The sequence below is a fragment of the Polistes dominula genome, unplaced genomic scaffold, assembly GCF_049000335.1.
Source record: "Polistes dominula isolate Pdom_NZ unplaced genomic scaffold, Pdom_raw_medaka contig_79, whole genome shotgun sequence".
Lineage (NCBI taxonomy): Eukaryota > Metazoa > Arthropoda > Insecta > Hymenoptera > Vespidae > Polistes > Polistes dominula.
The window spans coordinates 590,519-608,910 of NW_028300916.1; the positions used below are offsets into that span (position 1 = coordinate 590,519).

Sequence of the window (18,392 nt, forward strand, 5' to 3'; positions counted from 1 at the left end):
ATTAGTCGGTAAGTTAGAAATTGTATTCATCAATTTCTTGCACTGTAAAATAATAAATATTTAAAGAGCTTTTATATATATCCATGGATCAACATTATTTTCTTTTTCCATAATTCGAGGTTATAACAACGATGAATAATTTTGAGAGTAAACTATAAATCAAAAAAGGAAAAGATATTAATATCAACTCGGTTTTTACATTTATAATAATAATCCTTGGAAACCATTTCCTTTATCATTCCTCGAAAGTGCCTTGAATCATTCTCCCTACTTTAATGTGATCGTTCTTGTTTCTGTTTGCGTATCGCGAAAGGCAAAGAAGGATAAATCTCAGTCGACTATTTGCTGCCGTAGCGGCAGCAGTAGTAACAGCTAACGTAGCACCACAGGTAGCCGTATTAACATCAGTAGTAGCAGCAGCAGCAGTAACAGCACAGTAGTAGCAAAGTAGTAAGAATAATAATAGGAAGAAAACATTGGAAGAAAGAGTCCAAGTAGTAACAGTAGTAAGGTAGTGGTGGTGGTGGTGGTGTTATAGTAGTAGTCGCACAGTAGTGTGTAGTGTGTGGTGTGTGTAATGACGGAGTGCTCTCCTAATCGTGTGTTGAGCACGATCGTGCAGTAGAGTGCAGTAGACTGCGAAACGGTGTGCGGGAAAGACTGCATTCTCGCGCGTTTACCTTCCGACCTAGTTTTCGTGCAAGGCTTTCCCGATTTTCGACTGTCTCTCTCTCTCTTTTAACTCTTTTTTATTTATCTATCTATCTATTTATCTTTGTCTCTCTTTCTCTTTCTCCTACAATTAGTCTCTCCATTTGCAACGAGAGACAGATTCCTCGCAAGTACGGCCGGCCTCGCTCACAGTGTTCGTACGGATCGATCGTACTACCAAATGATGTCGCCTTGTTCTTCTCGTTGACAACTTACTCACGTTGTTTCCGTACTTTTAATTATTATTATTATTATTATTATTCCTTGTTGCGCTATAGTTCTTGTGTTGTTAATGTTGTCGCGTGTTAGCCAGTTTTCCAAACGATTTCTTCTTACCGATCTCTTACTTTCTTTTCTATTTATTTTATTTAATCAAAGAGATAGACTGATTTAGAGAAAGAGTGAGATAGAGAGATAGGAAAGGATTTTCAATTAAAAGATAAGTTTGTAAAGCAAAAAAATGCAAGACGTTGCTGATAACTCGTCAAAATCTGTACTACTGAATACCTTCGTTGTTAAGAAGAAGAGATGTCGCGTGTATTTTCATCGTGGCACCCTCATCTGGGAAACGGAAAGACCGCCTTATAGTAAGTCCGATACGATACCGAGATTTATTTATTGCGTAGCACACTTATTTCAAGATATATCAAAACAAACGTAGGAAACATATTTTTCCTTAAGTGTTGCTTTCCTTTTGTTTTTTTTTCTTTCACCTCTTTTCAAACTCTTCTTTTTTCGATATTCGGGAACAAACATGTCCGCACTTTTGAATATTTTTCTTTGAATGGATGTTTATTTTTTTTTCTCTCTTTCTTTTTATACGTTTCTTTTATTATTTTTTGTTTTCGCGTAAATGTTAAACTCTTCTGGTTGACCGTGAAAGTGAAAGATTTATATCACATCTTCTCTTTCATCCGATTTCTTTTTTTGTCCTTATATTCAGTGGCAATTAATTACGTCAGTTACGCGTGAAATATTTTTTGCTTGACTCTAAAAACGTAAGGTATTATTCCGTAGTTTTTTCTTTGAAAAGAAATGAAATTTATTTTGGGGAAGAATATTATTTTTGTATATACTTTGTATTCTAATCAATTAATCAATATTTGTAAATCGATATCGGAAATGAAAATTAATTTTTAAAAGAAGGAAGATATAGATAAGATTAATAATATTGAGTAATTGGAAATTTTAGAATTTCGGTTTTTGATTAAAAGATAATTAATTATTTGTTGATTAGATATATCATTTATATTAGTTGGATTAAATGGAAATATTCTATTGTAGATTATATAAAGTACAATTAGATAAATCGTTTTAGAATCGTTCAAATAAAATTAGTTTGCGTTTTGAAGGTTCGCGCTAATACTAACGCGTTCTTGAATGAAAGGAATGGTGGAAGTCGGTCGGTACCGAGAAAATGTCTCACTGCTGTTGCTTGACCTTGCCCTTTCATTTGTATGACACTGTAGGAAGAAGACTACTCTTTTGTAGTATTAGTCAATTCAAATCATAAGTATGGATGTATATACGTATAGTGATGTTATCACTATCGTCATATTGTCGTGTATTTGTTTTCCAAATGTTTTTACAATGATCCTTCGAGATAACAAGATTTTTATTATAATAATCTTTCCAATATAAATGTTTCTATTTATTACGGAAACAATTAGATTAGATAAAAATTACTTATGATTTTCTATCTTAAATCTTAATTTTCATTAATATTCCATTTATTTTGCAATGTTTAAAAAAACAAATTAATATTAGCGCTGTTGTTTCTGAAGAAATATGACGATTACATTAACCATTTGTTTATTATATTTTTGTAATAACAAATTAAATGACGACTATAAACTCGAGGTTATAGCAATAATTCGTGTCAATATGTTAAATGCGTCGTCTTTCGAGTATACAATATATTTTCAATATTTTAATACGATTCCTCAGAGGTTAACTTCCACTTAAGGAAAGTGTCCTCCATCTTGAAACTTTATATTTTTTCCTATAATCAATCGAATAATGATCAATAAATAATGATAATCAAATAAAATGTTATCTTTAGTGATTAAAAATTCTAATACATTATATTATATTACATACCTTATACATTATTATATATATGTATAAATTATTTTTTTATCAACTAATCTTAATATTTATGATGAATCTCCATTACGAATCTTTTCTTCTCACTTGTGAATATTATTTTTACAAGTAACATAACATAATTTTTCCTTTAACTTTTTTTTCATAATTTTCGTTCTGTTATAAATAAATATATTTATTCAATATGGTTCACTCATGTCAGAATAAATATGCGTAGGAAACCTAGCCTTCAAAATCGATCATATTCATACTGACGTTTACATTCGAGAAGAATATTTCATGAGATTATTATCGCTTGTTAACCAATGCTGTTGGATTAAAAAAAAGATTTAAAATGAAAAATGGAAATTTATTAAAAAAAAAAAAATGGAAAATGAATAAATTGATTGAAAAATATATTTAAATTAGGGGTGCCCCGCCACGCGTTGCTGTAACTCACAATCAGTCCGATACACGCATCTTTAAGTTAATGAATTACCTTATACCGCCATCTGTTAGAATCTTATCGAACTAACAGAGATAATCATAACTCTTTGTTAATAAACAAATAATTCGCGATTAATAAAATAATATTGCGATTATAAATTGATATATAAACTATCCTATCTTTCAAGTTGGATGAAACTGCGCACAGTGTGCTAAATTTTATTAAAATCGGTTCAGTAGTTTAGGAGTCCATTGCGGACAAACAACGTGACACGTAATTTATATATATTAAGATAATTTATAAATGCATGCATTGTATACATGTACTTATGTATGTATGCGTATAAAAATATAAATTATATATGATTCGTGAGTAGGAGAGATAAAAACAATCGAAGAATATCTGACACTTAGATGGTCCAGTCACGTGGACGTCAAAACATGTGTCGATACGTGCACGAGTAACGTCCTTGAATATTTCGATTTACATATCTTTCTACTTCCTCTTAATCAATAGTATACATACTAACTTATCTACTTTTTTTTTACGATGTACGCTATCATGTTCAAAAGTTTTCAACCTAACGTAGAAACAATGTTTTATATAGGTCAAACTCATTTTTATTTAAAACAAGAAAGAAAAGAAAAAAAAATAGAAGTTTTTGTGTCAAGGTTCAATACTTTTCAACCAAACCTTATATTTTCTTTTCTTTTCTTTTTTTTTTTTTTTTTAAATAATAGTGTGTACTATGAAAGAAGAAAAACATAGAACAATGTATGAAAAATTGCATAAAGTATATAACATTTAATTAGCTTAATTATAATGAAATTATGGAATAAGATAATAAAACGGTGACACTGAAAAAAAAGGGTGTGTCAACATTTTCTTAGAATTATGTTGGGGGTCAAACGTGTGTCTATTTCGTTTAGTATTATCTTCACGCAATGCGGAAATAAATATTGTATATTTACACGAGACTAGCTTACTCATATCAAATCGCGGTGTAATAAAATCGTACGGTGAATGATTGATATGTTGTCTTAAAATCCTTCGAAGAAAAAAAAAAATAAGGAAATCTTATATATGTTATTATTTCCAAAGTTTCGAAACGGAAATTTTTATTATCATTGATGAGATGTACACAAACGGATTAACAAATTTTATGCGGCCTTCTAAGGTCGTTCACATTTTCTCGGAAATCTTTAACGATTCAAGGTCGTACATTCATTCTATGAGAATTTTATACCTGTCTCTTATATATATAGATATATATGTATATACTACCGTGTAGTTTATAGTGAGAAAAGTTTTAAATTCAAAAGTATAATGTGTGAGTTATAAAAATTAAAATGTGATGCATAAAAATAATATATAATGAAAAATATCTAAAGTATAATTTTTAGTTAAAAACTGTTTTTATTATTAAAAGGTCTAATTTTTATAATTTTATTGTACACCAATGTAATATTATCTTTATACCTTAAATTCGAGATTTATTATTAAGAAAAAATAAAGTAAATAAAAAATAATACCTTTTTACAGATTTATAGAGGATGTTAAAGTATTAGAGAATATGGTATGTATGTGTGTATAGAAAAGAGAAGGGGCCGAGGTCGTTGGGTGCTTGAAATCGACTGAACTTCCTCTTTTGCGAATATGAAACCTGACATATTGGTTTGATCAATTAATATTCATAAAAAAATATTTCCAATTTCTGTGTGTCTTTTTTTTATGTTTTGAATTTTAATGATTTCGAATTTGCGAGTTTATTATTATTGATGTTTATTCAAAAAAGTTAATAAAATTAACTACTTATCAATCTAACTTCAACAAAATTTTAAATTAATTCTCTCTATACGCGGAACAACCATAATTATTTTAATTACATATAATATATATATATATGTCAAAGAACGGATAGATATTTGTTTGCAAATATTTTTTCCAAATGAAAAATACAAATGAGTCATTGTAATTTTTAAATGAAATTAAAACCAGTAAAGTTAATGATTTGATATTAATTATATAATTGTGCCCATAATTAATGAAAGTGGTCTAAGTCATATATCTCTTGTTTCGAGATTTTTAAAGATTTATACTTGAACACTATCTCTTTGTGGCATAGAATTTCAGATAATAAAATAGCAGATAATAAAATAGTTGCATGGAAATTTGATTACGTTTTAAATGAAACAAAATTGGTATATTTTTTATTAATAAAAGTATTATATAATGTAATAATGTAAAAACATAAAAAAAAGAGTTAATAACTAATTGTTTTGTTTAAATAAGACGAAATATAAACTTATGAGCATGTGTGTAGCTATTGCAATAATATTTCGAGGTGGGACTAAAAATATCCCACCGTGTAGTACGGTGTATCAAAAAGGTGGGACACTTTTAATCCCACCGTGCCCCAAAGAGTTATATGAATTCTATACAATATTGAAATAACAAACATTATCTAACGATTCATTTTTGATAAATATCGGTTTCAAATTACATTGAATTTATTTAGTTTATAATAATGTAGTGCATAATAACTGATAAACTCATTTTTTATTAATTTTGACTTACATAGACCACTTTCATAATTATCGGCACATATGTAAAAAGATAGGATATATAAGTGTGCACACTTATTTACCTACAATTAGTTTGAAATGGAACGTATGACCCCAGAAGGAAATGGTCGATTCACTGAAGGATATGAAGAGTGAAAGGCTGTCCTATTTTTTTTTCTTTTTCAAGAAAAACTAGTTTAAACGGTCTTTGACGTGTGCTATACATTTATATTACAGTTTTTTACAATATTAAAAGACACGAAAAAGTGATTAAAATATTGCACGAGGATACTGTTGAAAAAAAAAAAAAAGAAAAAACAAATTCTATAAAGATTGACGACGTAATTTTCCAATTGAAAATTATTCAAATAACGTTCATTATGAGTTTTCGTTCATACAAGATGTCCCAAAAATACAACGAACGTGTCGTATAAACTAGACAAATAATAAAAAGCAAAAGAACAAGAAAATAAAGAAAACAAATAAACATATAGAAAAGATAAAAGAAACTAGACACTTGATAATTAAAATTAAGTGTCTATTACTGTTTAAAAAAAGAAGAAAAAATGACATTAGCATGAGAAACAAATTTTCTTATGTAACACGATTGACGTAAATTTTTTTTATTACTCGCTTAATATATCTTCGTTAAGTTCAATTTGATGGTCGTTAGATGCTTACGAAGATACACAGTAAATGTTGCATCCTTTGTTTTAAGTTTATTATTATTATTATTATTATTATTATTATTATTATTAATTTATTATTTTGTATAAAATTTGTATATAAAAATGTTCGCATTAATTTTCATTTTTGTTTGATACTATAACTAACAATAAGATAGATTTATTTTAATGAGATTGAGACGCTATTGAAAAGTGAATCTTGATCTTACATTTATATTCATAAGTATAACATGACGTTGAGAATATCAATTTGGTTTTGTATTCGCAGCACGAACGAAAAGAATATTTAACGATGGTTATGCCAGTACGCGCATAATTGACAGATGTTAGTGAACCGTAAAACGAGTATGGTAGACCTACATCAACGAGTAATAAATAATGATAAATCGATCGGACATTTTCAATTTGTCCCCCATTGTCAGACTAAATGCATAACCTAAGTGTATATGCATATGCAGCACGTATGCAAATAAATCAATGATATTTCCAATTCGAATTTATTTTTATACCAAAATTATTGATTTTTTGTTCTTTTATATTATTTTATCTTTTTTTCTCAAAATCCTAACGTTTGATAATAAAATTAATTTATGTATGTTGTACGTACAAATATTCAATTAAATGACTAGTTTTTTCATATTTAAAAATAAAGATTTTTTAAATGACAATTTTTTTATATTAATTTAAACATTACATTTTCTTTTCTTTTAAAAATTAATTATCTAATTTTAGAAATTAAGTTTTTATTAAATATTAAAATAATAATTTGGGGTTTTTATATATGTACTTAGTACTCCACTTAAATTTAATTTCAAGTACCTCACTCAATTAACGTTAAACATACATTTACAACTCGTTTCAATAGGTTAACTTAAGCTATTTATCAAATATATCTTTCTTATCTCTAATATATATATATATATATTATATTTAGTACACATGTACCGACGTTAAAGCAGAAGCAATCTTTGTTTTCTTTTTCTTCTTTTTAATATTATTTATATCATTTATTTGTAGCTTAGCTATAATAATTTTTCTTATCTTTCTTGTTATACAATTGTACGGTTGTTTAACCCTTTGCACTCTGCACAACTTTCGACGCTGGGTTACAGCAACTCCGCGCGACTTAGCGGCAGAAACGACACATTTACAGACCCTCGTATTATTTAATATAACTTTGGAATTAAGTAACGGATTCTAATGATATTGGACTTATATTAATCTGTAAACATCAAGGAACATATTTACCTAAAGAACTTTTACCAAAAGAACTTATTTACCAAGAGAATGTGTGTGTGTAATAGCGTTGCAATTGAAAAAAAGCGAGCGCGTTCCATTGTATTTATTTGAAATGTGACACTATTTGATAATATTTCTTTGTATATTATAAATCTCACTATAAAATGCGAAATATGCAACTATAAAAACCTTTCTTCTACAAATTTTTCTTATCGCTCTTCTCAAGTTCGGTCAAAAAGTTTTCAGATCGTCGTGAGCACGCGTCTCGCATTCTCTTCCAACACAAAAACCGCTGACATTTTTTTTTATATATCTTTGTTATTTTACTATATTTTGATTCGATGTCTTGTGCTATTTTAAGAGAAAACATCAGGGAAACATGCATGTTTCAAAAAGTTGTGCTGAAATAATTTAATTCCCTGTAATCATTAGTAAACTTGAATGTCTTATACGTTAAGACATTGGAGTGATAGGCTAGAGTCACGATGTCCCATACGGTGAGACAGTGGAGTGCAAAGGGTTAAAGTACATTAAAAAGTAAGAGTTAAAAGATAATAATTAATTATTCAAATCAATTAGACGGATTATCTTTGAATAATTGATTATTTGAACCTTTTATTTTGATTTTCATTTTAATCTTCATTAATCTCTCACTAACATTCATTTTAATTCATGGAATTTGAATATATATATATATAGAATTTTTATCTATATATACGTATATATATATATATATATAGATAATGAATTTATTGTTCTTTATTTAACACGTCGTCCAAGAATTATTATTTAGCAATCGAGTGATAATGTAAAAGCTAATCTAATCGTGAAGAATAAAATCAGTGATATTAATCATTCGTTTTTATAAAATTGCGAACGTTTCCAGGGTAATCAATTCAAATGCACGTACACTTACTTATTACTTACTGATAAGGTACGTATGCTATATTACGTACTTATTAATATTTATATTACTTTTTACGACGTGACAAAAAATAAAAATGGCAACCATTTCTGGGTTTTTTTTTTTTTTTATAACTCTTTGAATTTTATCGATTATTTTTTGTACATTTTTTTTTTCTAATGATAGGAATAAATGTGAAATGAAAAATACTTACTCGTTTTTTTTTTATATTTTTTTTATATCATCTCATTAAATCATCTCATTTAATAATTTATAAGTTTAAAAGAGAAAATAAAATTGTTTGCATGTTTAACAAATTTTGATTCGATTTAATTTGATAGCGTTAAAATTTATTTACTGAGGAGAAATACCATTTTGATTTACATAAAATTTCATGAAATTTCATTTTCTCAGCAAGATGGTCGCTTCCAATGACGGATGTTCTTGCTGTACGTTATGGAGATGATTGGATTCATGGTGTTAATGTTAAGGAAAAACAAACTTCGACTTCACCCACATCACCAACAGTTTGTCCAACGAATTTTATATTACATTATGCCGTGGCAGGACCGAAAAATAAATGGAGTCATCACAGTGTTACCATGAGCCATACCGATCCTCGTCAAGTTGCTTCTTGGGTCAAAACCATTCGAAATTATCTTTTAGGTGAGTATTTTCTACACAATTTCTAAAACTATTTCATTAAAAAAATCCAAGCAAAAAAGAGAATAACAGGCACGTCAATTTTCTTGGAATGAGAATATATCGATGACAACGATCGTTTATTATCACTGATGAAGATAATTTTTTTTTCAAAGTTAATTATAAGATTGAAGGAAGAAAAAACACTCACCTTGCGAGAGAGAGAGAGAGAGACAATCGACTTTTTCTTTTTTTTAATTACTCAAGAATAAACAAAAGAACAAGGTGGAAAAACGAGAGATCGTCTCTGAGTATTTTAATTGGCTTATTAAATTTTTATGTTATTGGTTGGAAATACGATTACGTCAACGATGATAAGCTGTTTGTTTAAAAAAAAAAAAAAGAAACTTGCTTTTATTTTAATTTGTTTCCTTATTTTTCTTCATTTATTTATATATTTATTTTTCTTCTGCTTGTTTCTTTTTTTTAGCAAAAATAAAAACATAATTATAGTAAAGCAACGCTTAGTGTATTGTTGGTTTTATTTTTAGTGTGTTGCTCGTGTACATTTATAAAAGAGAGAGAGGAACAAGACTCGAATATATTTTACATTTTACGTAAGCACGAAAGCAATTGTACCTCAATTGTTTTGTAATCATGCATTTTTCATGTACTTTACTCCATCAACAGTATACTTCATTGTAAAACTAACGTCTTACTCGAGTATTCTTAACAAAAAATAATCTTATCTAACTGTAATTCAAGTTATTATCGTTTGTTCATTTTGCGAAATTTCGAATCTAAATAAAACTATTAAATTATTTTACAAAAGAATAAAAGTATTAGCTTGAAATTCAGCTTGAAATTGTGTAAGACGATTAAATTTACGGAATTTATACGAATGGTATACGATATAAACGTGCGATGTTTGTTCATAAATTTTTTTGTAACCAGAATACGATTATCGGCTGATGACAACATTTTGTTTTGTAAATTTGTGTAATTTTCGTCTTATCGACATTTTGCTTTCAAACACATTTCCGCATTTTGATACGTTGCTAAATAAAATGTTTTAATTATTTCAATATTTATCGTTTCAGGTATGACATATCGTCCACGGAAAGTGATGTTATTCGTTAACCCTATAGGTGGTAAAAAGAAGGGATTGAAAATATGGGAAAAAGATGTACAACCTTTGATGACCATCGCTGGTATCGAAACGAAAATGATTATTACAGAAAGGGCTGGACATATACGTGATACTCTGCTTACGTCAGATTTGAGTGATCTTCACGTAAGAAACGTATTTTTTGTTTCATATTTATAAATCTTAAAGTATATACAACCATCAATTATTGATAAAGAATGTTAAATGTTAAATAAATTTGATTTCCACACATTCGTCTTGTCATGATAAACGAGAATATCTATTTCGGTTGAACGTGGTAAAACTAGAGTAAACATTGAAAAATCGAAATTGCATTAAAAATTAATTGCGTTCTACTTTACTTTCCTTATTAAAAATGAAAAATGTTAAGACTAACGTGCTCACGATATTTTTATCGATTCACATTACGATTCTAATCGGTTTTTTTCTTTTCTCTATCTTTCTTATTGTTCTTTCAACAAGTATGTAATTATTCTATAGCCATGTTATAAATGTAACTTTGACGTATTTGAAAAGTTTCTTTCTATAAGTAGTCTTACTGATAGGATCGATCGATGAATCTAACATCGACCTTGACATTGGATGTTATTGAACTAAAAAAATCTTTGTAGTTTTTTTCTAGTTAGAAGTTTGTTTTTGTATTGTAGGCGATCGTTTGTATTGGCGGTGACGGTACGTTTGCTGAAGTTTTCAATGGTCTGGTCTTGAGAGCTGCCAGGGATCAACAAATCGATCCAGACGACCCAGAGGCAAGACTGCCAGCCCCTACTCTACCTATTGGTGTAATACCTAGTGGAAGTACCGACACCGTGGCCTATAGTTTGCATGGTATTTTATTTTTCTTTACTTATACCTTCAAAGTAACCTCTTACACTTTATGTTAAACCTCTGTTCATGTTTTTTTTTAATTTTAATTTTATACACATATCAACTTGAATATCTTTTAACATTTTTTTATTTACTTTTCTCTCGTTTTTTTTTCTTTCCAGGTACGACTGATGTGCAAACAGCTACTATACATATCATTTTTGGAGATACCACTGGTTTGGACCTTTCCTCCGTCCATAGCAATCATTCTTTATTAAGGCTTTATGCTAGTGTCCTCAGTTATGGATACCTCGGTGATGTCATACGCGATAGCGAGAAATTTCGATGGATGGGTCCTCAAAGATACGATTATTCTGGTAAAAAAAAAAACAAAAATAAAATTGAAAATCTAATATCTTCTTTATTTTTTCTTTTTTTTTATATTGATAATGATACTTATACTTTGGATGTAAAGTATTTTGAATTCTTATAAATGTCATTAAATCATGTTTAAAGATAAACTCTTAGCACGAATGCTTATAAATTATTCATCTATTCATATTGAAAGCTATGAATACATATTTGTTCTGAGAATAAGGAAGCAAAACAGTTAGCAGTTAAATATTATTATATTTGTTTATTCTCTATTGACAAAATGAGTAACGGTGTTTTTGTGTTCTTTTTTTTATAGGTTTTAAAAAAATTATTGCAAACAAAGGATATGAAGGTGAAATACAATTACTTTCTGATCCCTGTAATCCGGCAGCTAGTACTAGGTGCATGAAAAATTGTTCCAGATGTTTGCAACATATGCACAATTGTGTTCCCGATAAAGAAATTTCAAGTATGTAATAGAACAATTTTATTATTGTTATTATTATTATTATTATTATTATTATTATATTGATTTTATTTGAATAATTAAATCGGTAATTGTAATTGTATTCATTGTAATAAATTTATTGTATAGGGTGGTTGACGGTCCAGGGTAAATTTTTTATGGTTAATGGTGCGAACGTGTCATGTGCTTGTTCGAGAAGTCCAATGGGTTTTAGCCCACATTGTCATATAGGTGATGGTTGTGTCGACGTTATTTTAGTAAGACACACGTCCTTCATAAACAATATTAGAATGTTATTAAGACTTTCTAGCAAACAAAAAACTCTGGTAAGATTTATTCATTAAAATATAATATAGAATTTGAAATAATAAAGAAATAAAAATAATCTTGATCTTAATTTATTTATATTTCTTTTGTTACAGTATGATCTACCTTTCGTCGAGGTTTACAGAGCAAGAGAATTCACATTCCGTGCCCTGCCAACGTTGCGTTTGCAGACTGAAAATAATATCCAAAGATCACAGAAAAATTCAGGCCTTAGCGTATGGAACTGCGATGGTGAAGTTATCGATAATTCTAATGTCAAAATAAGGTAAGAATCAAAAATTTACAATGAAAACAAATTAAATGAACAAATAACGACAATCATTAATTTTTATTAATTAGGGTACACTGCCAGTTGGTGAAAGTTTATACGAGACGAGCTCAAGATTCAATACCAAACTCTCCATCTTGTTTTTGTGCCCTATGAACGTTTTAGTTTTATTATTAGTACAAGAACAATTGAAAAATAAAAATAAAAAAAAGAAGAAGAAAAAGAAAAGAGTAACGCGTAAGAAGGATTTCGGAAGAATCAATTTGAAAATTTAAATAGTAAGTATATTGAGTCATTTCAGTGGTTTGCAAATGGCATCGATTTTACAAAGTTCCTTTCGAAGCTTGCCCTTAACAAATGATATGTAATATCGTCCTAAACGATACTCATTTAATCAAGGTTTACATCGTTTTATCGACAACTATTATTGACCATCGAATACGTCCTGATAAGAACATCATATTTTTAAAATCGTTCTGACAATTTCCGTTATTTCCTTGATATATCTCTTTTAAAAAGTGCTTGAAAACAGGAACCATTTTCTGATAAACATCAGAGAAATAATTTATGTTTTATAATTGAAACAAACTATTATTGAACCAAAATCGAAAGAAATTTCATATTTTTTTCTCTATCAAATTATAAATGATTAATAATTAGAAAATCAATATGAAATATAAAATTGATTTTAAACAATTAAAATATAGATTAATATTGAGAAAAGAAAATATAAAGAAAACAAAAGAATAGAATTAAATAAGTATAGATATATTTATTTGAATGAATTTCTTCCCAAATAGGATTCTGTTCTGTTCAAAGAGTCTTCTTCAGATAATTATGTTACATTAGTATTATTATTATTGTTATTACCTTCCTCATTATCCTTATTAGTATATTATTATTAATATTACTATTAAGATCGTTATAATATTATTATATTATCATAAGTATTATTACTGCTGAATTATATTTAGGCTAATTTATAAATGAATCGAACATAGAACAAGTGATGATATAATAGTCATTGTATATAGTGAAAGAAAAAGAAATATAAGATTGACGAAGTATACTTATCATAATTTCATCGAATTTAGAATGAGGGAGAACAAGAAATTGAATAATAGGATAGAATAAACAAAAAAAAGTACATTGGTCAAGAAACTGTGATTGAGTCTGTGTTTAACAGTTTTCGTACTTAAATTAAATAAAAATTCGACTTATTTATACTCTTTTGTAGTAATTTAGATTTTAGAAAGCTTCCAAGGATTGAGAAAGTTTCTAATTCGAATGTGAAATTGAATTACGAAACGACGTAAACAGAAAAGACTTTGAATAATGTATGCAACTCTGCTGATGTAAACACAAGTTCGCGTAAACGAGTACATATTTTGTATTGTTCCTTTTTTTTTCTTTTCCTACGATATTTTTTGAAAGATGAATTATGGCAGAAGAAAATATGCACTCGTTTAAAACCGGCGGGGGTACGTTTATAAAAATTGTAGCACTTTATGTTGCAGTACGAATTAAAATGCAAAAAGAAAAATGAAAAACAAATGGCATTCCAAAGTAAAATGATTATGTTAAAGATATGTATGTATGTATGTATTATTGTTATTTTTATTATTATTATTTTATACGAGAATTTTCTTAGTAAACTATTTTTGACGAGTATTAACAATATCGAGTATTAATCATTTAAAATAGAGCTCTTCCGAATGAAATAGTGCACACTTCTTATAATGAAATTTAAAATTAGATTCTTTTTTTAAAAAATAATACTACGATGTTATATTTTTTTATCGTTGTATTTGGTGTTTCGTACGAAAAAGAAAGAAACAAAGGTTATGAGAGTGTGAGAGAGAGAGAGAGAGAGAGAGAAAGAAAGAAAGCGTAAAGAAAATTCAAAAAAAAAAATAAAGAAGAAAATGTTTCATGGTTGTGCAAATTCTAAACGACCAAGTAAAGAAAAAAAGAATGAAAAAAATGCTTTTAATTAAAAATAACATTTGTAGTTTGTACAAAAGACGTATTGAAAGTCTCAAACATTCGAAACGCATTTACGTCGAACGAAACGACAACGCCTCTCTGATATTATACTTCGAAAAATCGATGGGTATTTATTGTGCGTTTTATTAGCACAACTTAACAAGAAGATTATTTAAATAAATATTAATATTATTTTTTAGAGAAATACAAATTTTAAGAGAAACAACAAATAAATAAGATTTTAATGTATGTGTGTGTGTATATATATACAATTAGTTACAAAAGTAATTAGTAAAACTATCATTAAATTTAAATATTTCATATTTTCTTGTAATGTTGTAAAAATTTCAAATTGACAGTGGAGGAATGGTTACGAATACAATACTTTTGTAAGTCACTGTATACACATACGCATACACATACCCATATATATATATATATATATATATATATATATATTATAAAGAACTTCTTTATAAATATATATGTATATTTATAAAGAAACTCACAACGGACCTTTTTGTGATGATGAATTGTAATACGTCACGAATAATAATATTATTATTATTATTATTATTATTATTATTAAATTTCGATTGTATGAATATGATAAGGGAATCACCGATAAAAAAATATCGATTCGTCGATGCAATTAAATAAAATTATACATCACTTTTTACCAGAATATTATTATTGTCGTCGTCGTCGTCGTCGTCGTCGATATTTTGAACCACCATCTTCTTCCAAAAATTCTGAAAATAAACTGAAAATAAATTTACAGGAATAGGAAGATAATACGATATATTTTTTGAAGGATGCTAATGGGTTGATAATTAATAAAAGAGAAAAAAAAACAAAGCAAAATAATAAAATATATAAAATAAAAAAATATATAAAGAAAATCTATCTATATTAATCTAATGTGAGATAAAAAAGTCATGATGATTTGTAACATTCTTTTAATCATCGCCATTATAAAAGCACCGAGTATGTACCAAGTTATGTGTCAGTGTTTCTGTTGTATTATTATGCACTTATGTGTTCTATGTATAATAAGTAAGTATGTCCTAAAAGTATATAATAACGTAATTTAATACGTACGTATATACATTTTTATTTCTGTAGAATATTATTTGTGTTTATATGTGTATACCATATATATTATATTATCTATGGTTGCGCTTGTGTGTACGTATGTGTATGTGTATGTGTCCTGTGTGAATGTGACTGCAGGTATAAATAAACTAATAGTTGGACTTTTTTTTTCTATAGTCCCCGCTCGTTTTCATATTTTTTGTTTATTTTTTGTTTTTTTTTTGTTTTTCCTTTTGTTTTACTTATGGGTATTTTTTGGGTGTTTATTTTTTTTTTTTAATTTTTTCTTCCTCTATCTCTCTCTTTCTTATTTTTATAATTCACTCTCACTCTCTGTCTCTCTCTCTCTCTTTTTTTTTTTATTTCATAAATCATGCACACCTTATCTACAATCTCTACATGATCGTTAGATCCTTACCTTAGATTAATCGATCTATCTATCGATCCTTCTTTAACACGCAAAAGATACGACACGCACGGACGAGATGATGATATAATAATAATAATCATTTTCAAATAATAAAATACATGTATATACATATACATATATTTTGTTCATTGAATTTTATAAACGTAGACGTAAAACAGACGAATTTATAAAATTATTCCTGTGATATTTCATTTGTTGTATATCGAAAAAATTGCAAATTGCGAATGAAGTTCTAAGTTTTCTAATTGTTAATTAATTGATAAATTTTCTGGACAAAACGTATAGTAATAATATTAATAATAATTAGCGCGATAATGTGACAAATAAGCATTCTAATTCATCATTTTTCTAATCTCATCATTGACACTCCCATTTGCTTAATTACTCAATTTTATTATTATTATCATTATTATTTTTTTAATCACTATTATTATTATTATATAATTAGTATATAATTATTAATAATATAATTAATATTAATATTAATATTATTATTATTATTATTATTATTATTATTATTATTATTGCTTTCGCTACCCTTATAGTAATAAACCTCATTCGATATTAAATCGATCGAACGATTATTAAATATATCACTGATCATTTATTTATTTTTTTTATTCACCATTATTTATTCCCCCATTGGTGTTTTTCTTTTTGCATTTCAATAGTTTCTCACTTCTCTCTCTCTCTCTCTCTTTTTTTTTTCTATCTCGTTATGTTGAATATTTTTAGGGGAGGTTGGGTGGATGAGTTTACAGTTCCGCCATTATTACCACAACACAACCTTTACGATTTTGTTCCTTTATTTGATATTTTATTCTCTTTAATTTTCTTTTTTTTTGAGATTCCTCCTACTCCCCTCATCCACCCTCGAACATCCCGACAAAAAAGATTGTTTTTTTCTCTCTCTCTCTCTCTCTTTCTTTCTTTAATCGAGTTGACATAACCTCGTTCGCAGCGTATTATACTATTTTAGTCTAATCCCTGATATATAACATGAACAATCTCGTTCACAATCTCTCGTAATATAAAAAAAAGGATCGTGAGACGAAAATACAATGTCGGACGTCACGGCGAAAAAGCGTTTGTTTAGTCGTTTTTTCTTTATTTATTTTTTTTTTTTTTTTTTAAGGGGGGGGCGAGAATATTTTTTCTTTTTTATTACTATTAATTTATTATTATTATTATTATTATTATTATTATTATTATTATTATTATCATAATCGTCCCATTTCTTTCCGCATAAAATCCTTTCTCTTCTCTCTCTTTCTTTTTTTTTCTAATAATCGATACGCAGTAGGCATGTATGTGTATGTATGTATGTATGAGTGTGTGTGTGTGTGTATGCGATTTTCGAATATTTTCTTCTCTCGTGTCGTCCATGCGCGCACGTCTTTTTTGTGTTTCACCCTTTTTCACCCCTTCTTTGACTTTATTGCCGTTTATATGTTTAGGATCGTTAAGCGAGTTTCCTTGTCATCTCACAAATTTTGTTCTTTTATTTGTTAATCGTTTCCTTTATTCGTGTTTGTATTTATCTGTTTTGTTTGTCTGTCTTGTTTCAATCTTTTTTCAATCTCATTCTCTCTCATTCTCTCTTATGTAATTTTCTCTCTCTCTCTCTTTCTCTCTCTCTCTCTCTCCTTCTTTCGCATTTTCACCTACTTTGTACAACCGTACTACAAGATACGCTAATGCTCAATAAATATTCGATAAATATATCATTGTATTTCATATAATATATGTATATCATCGTATTGCCATATTAATATAGTAATAATAATCGCACTATGTCATTATCATCATGATCATTATCATCATCCATCATCATCATCATCATCATTATCATCATCATCATCATCATCATCGTTAGCAGCAGCAGCAATAGTATTGACGTTATCATAATCGTTGTTTATTCTTGGGACCTTTATTATATATTATTATTATTATTATTGTTATTATTATTCGTGTGTATTGTTAATGTTAATCCTAATATTAATTGTATCGCTATTTTTTATTATTATTATTATTATCATATATTTTATATTATAATTATAATTGTTATTGTGTTATTATTTTATTAGTATTATCATTATTATCAGTATTATCGCAAAACCGTTATTGCAATTTCCCGTACTTGCACTCTAAATTTCTATTTAATTAATTAACAGTCTCTCTTGTGGCTAAT

The 18,392-nt window shown here is 27.7% G+C and overlaps 1 protein-coding gene across 3 annotated transcripts; it reads left to right on the plus strand.

The window, feature by feature from the left end:
* The first annotated feature begins 343 nt into the window (after positions 1–343).
* Cerk (Ceramide kinase) lies at positions 344–15,361 on the plus strand. Of its 3 annotated transcripts, XM_015335997.2 has the most exons (10): positions 344–940; positions 1,090–1,298; positions 9,052–9,303; positions 10,380–10,573; positions 11,095–11,275; positions 11,437–11,631; positions 11,946–12,098; positions 12,225–12,421; positions 12,518–12,687; positions 12,762–15,361. In XM_015335997.2, the coding sequence occupies exons 2-10, from the start codon at positions 1,172–1,174 to the stop codon at positions 12,844–12,846; spliced, it is 1,554 nt and encodes a 517-aa protein (XP_015191483.1). In that variant the 5' UTR covers positions 344–940; positions 1,090–1,171; the 3' UTR covers positions 12,847–15,361. The 3 variants fall into 3 exon arrangements, with proteins under 3 accessions (XP_015191483.1, XP_089026837.1, XP_015191485.1); XM_089170711.1 differs by having other exon boundaries at positions 344–1,298; XM_015335999.2 differs by having other exon boundaries at positions 345–1,298; positions 9,056–9,303.
* Positions 15,362–18,392: the final 3,031 nt, after the last annotated feature.

Excerpts from the sequence above, each read along its gene's own strand:
- Cerk (XM_089170711.1), top strand. The coding sequence starts at position 1,172 with ATGCAAGACGTTGCTGATAACTCGTCAAAATCTGTACTACTGAATACC. Across the intron at positions 1,299-9,051 it reads AACGGAAAGACCGCCTTATA|CAAGATGGTCGCTTCCAATG; the intron begins GTAAGTCCGATA and ends TCATTTTCTCAG. Across the intron at positions 11,632-11,945 it reads TCAAAGATACGATTATTCTG|GTTTTAAAAAAATTATTGCA; the intron begins GTAAAAAAAAAA and ends TTTTTTTTATAG.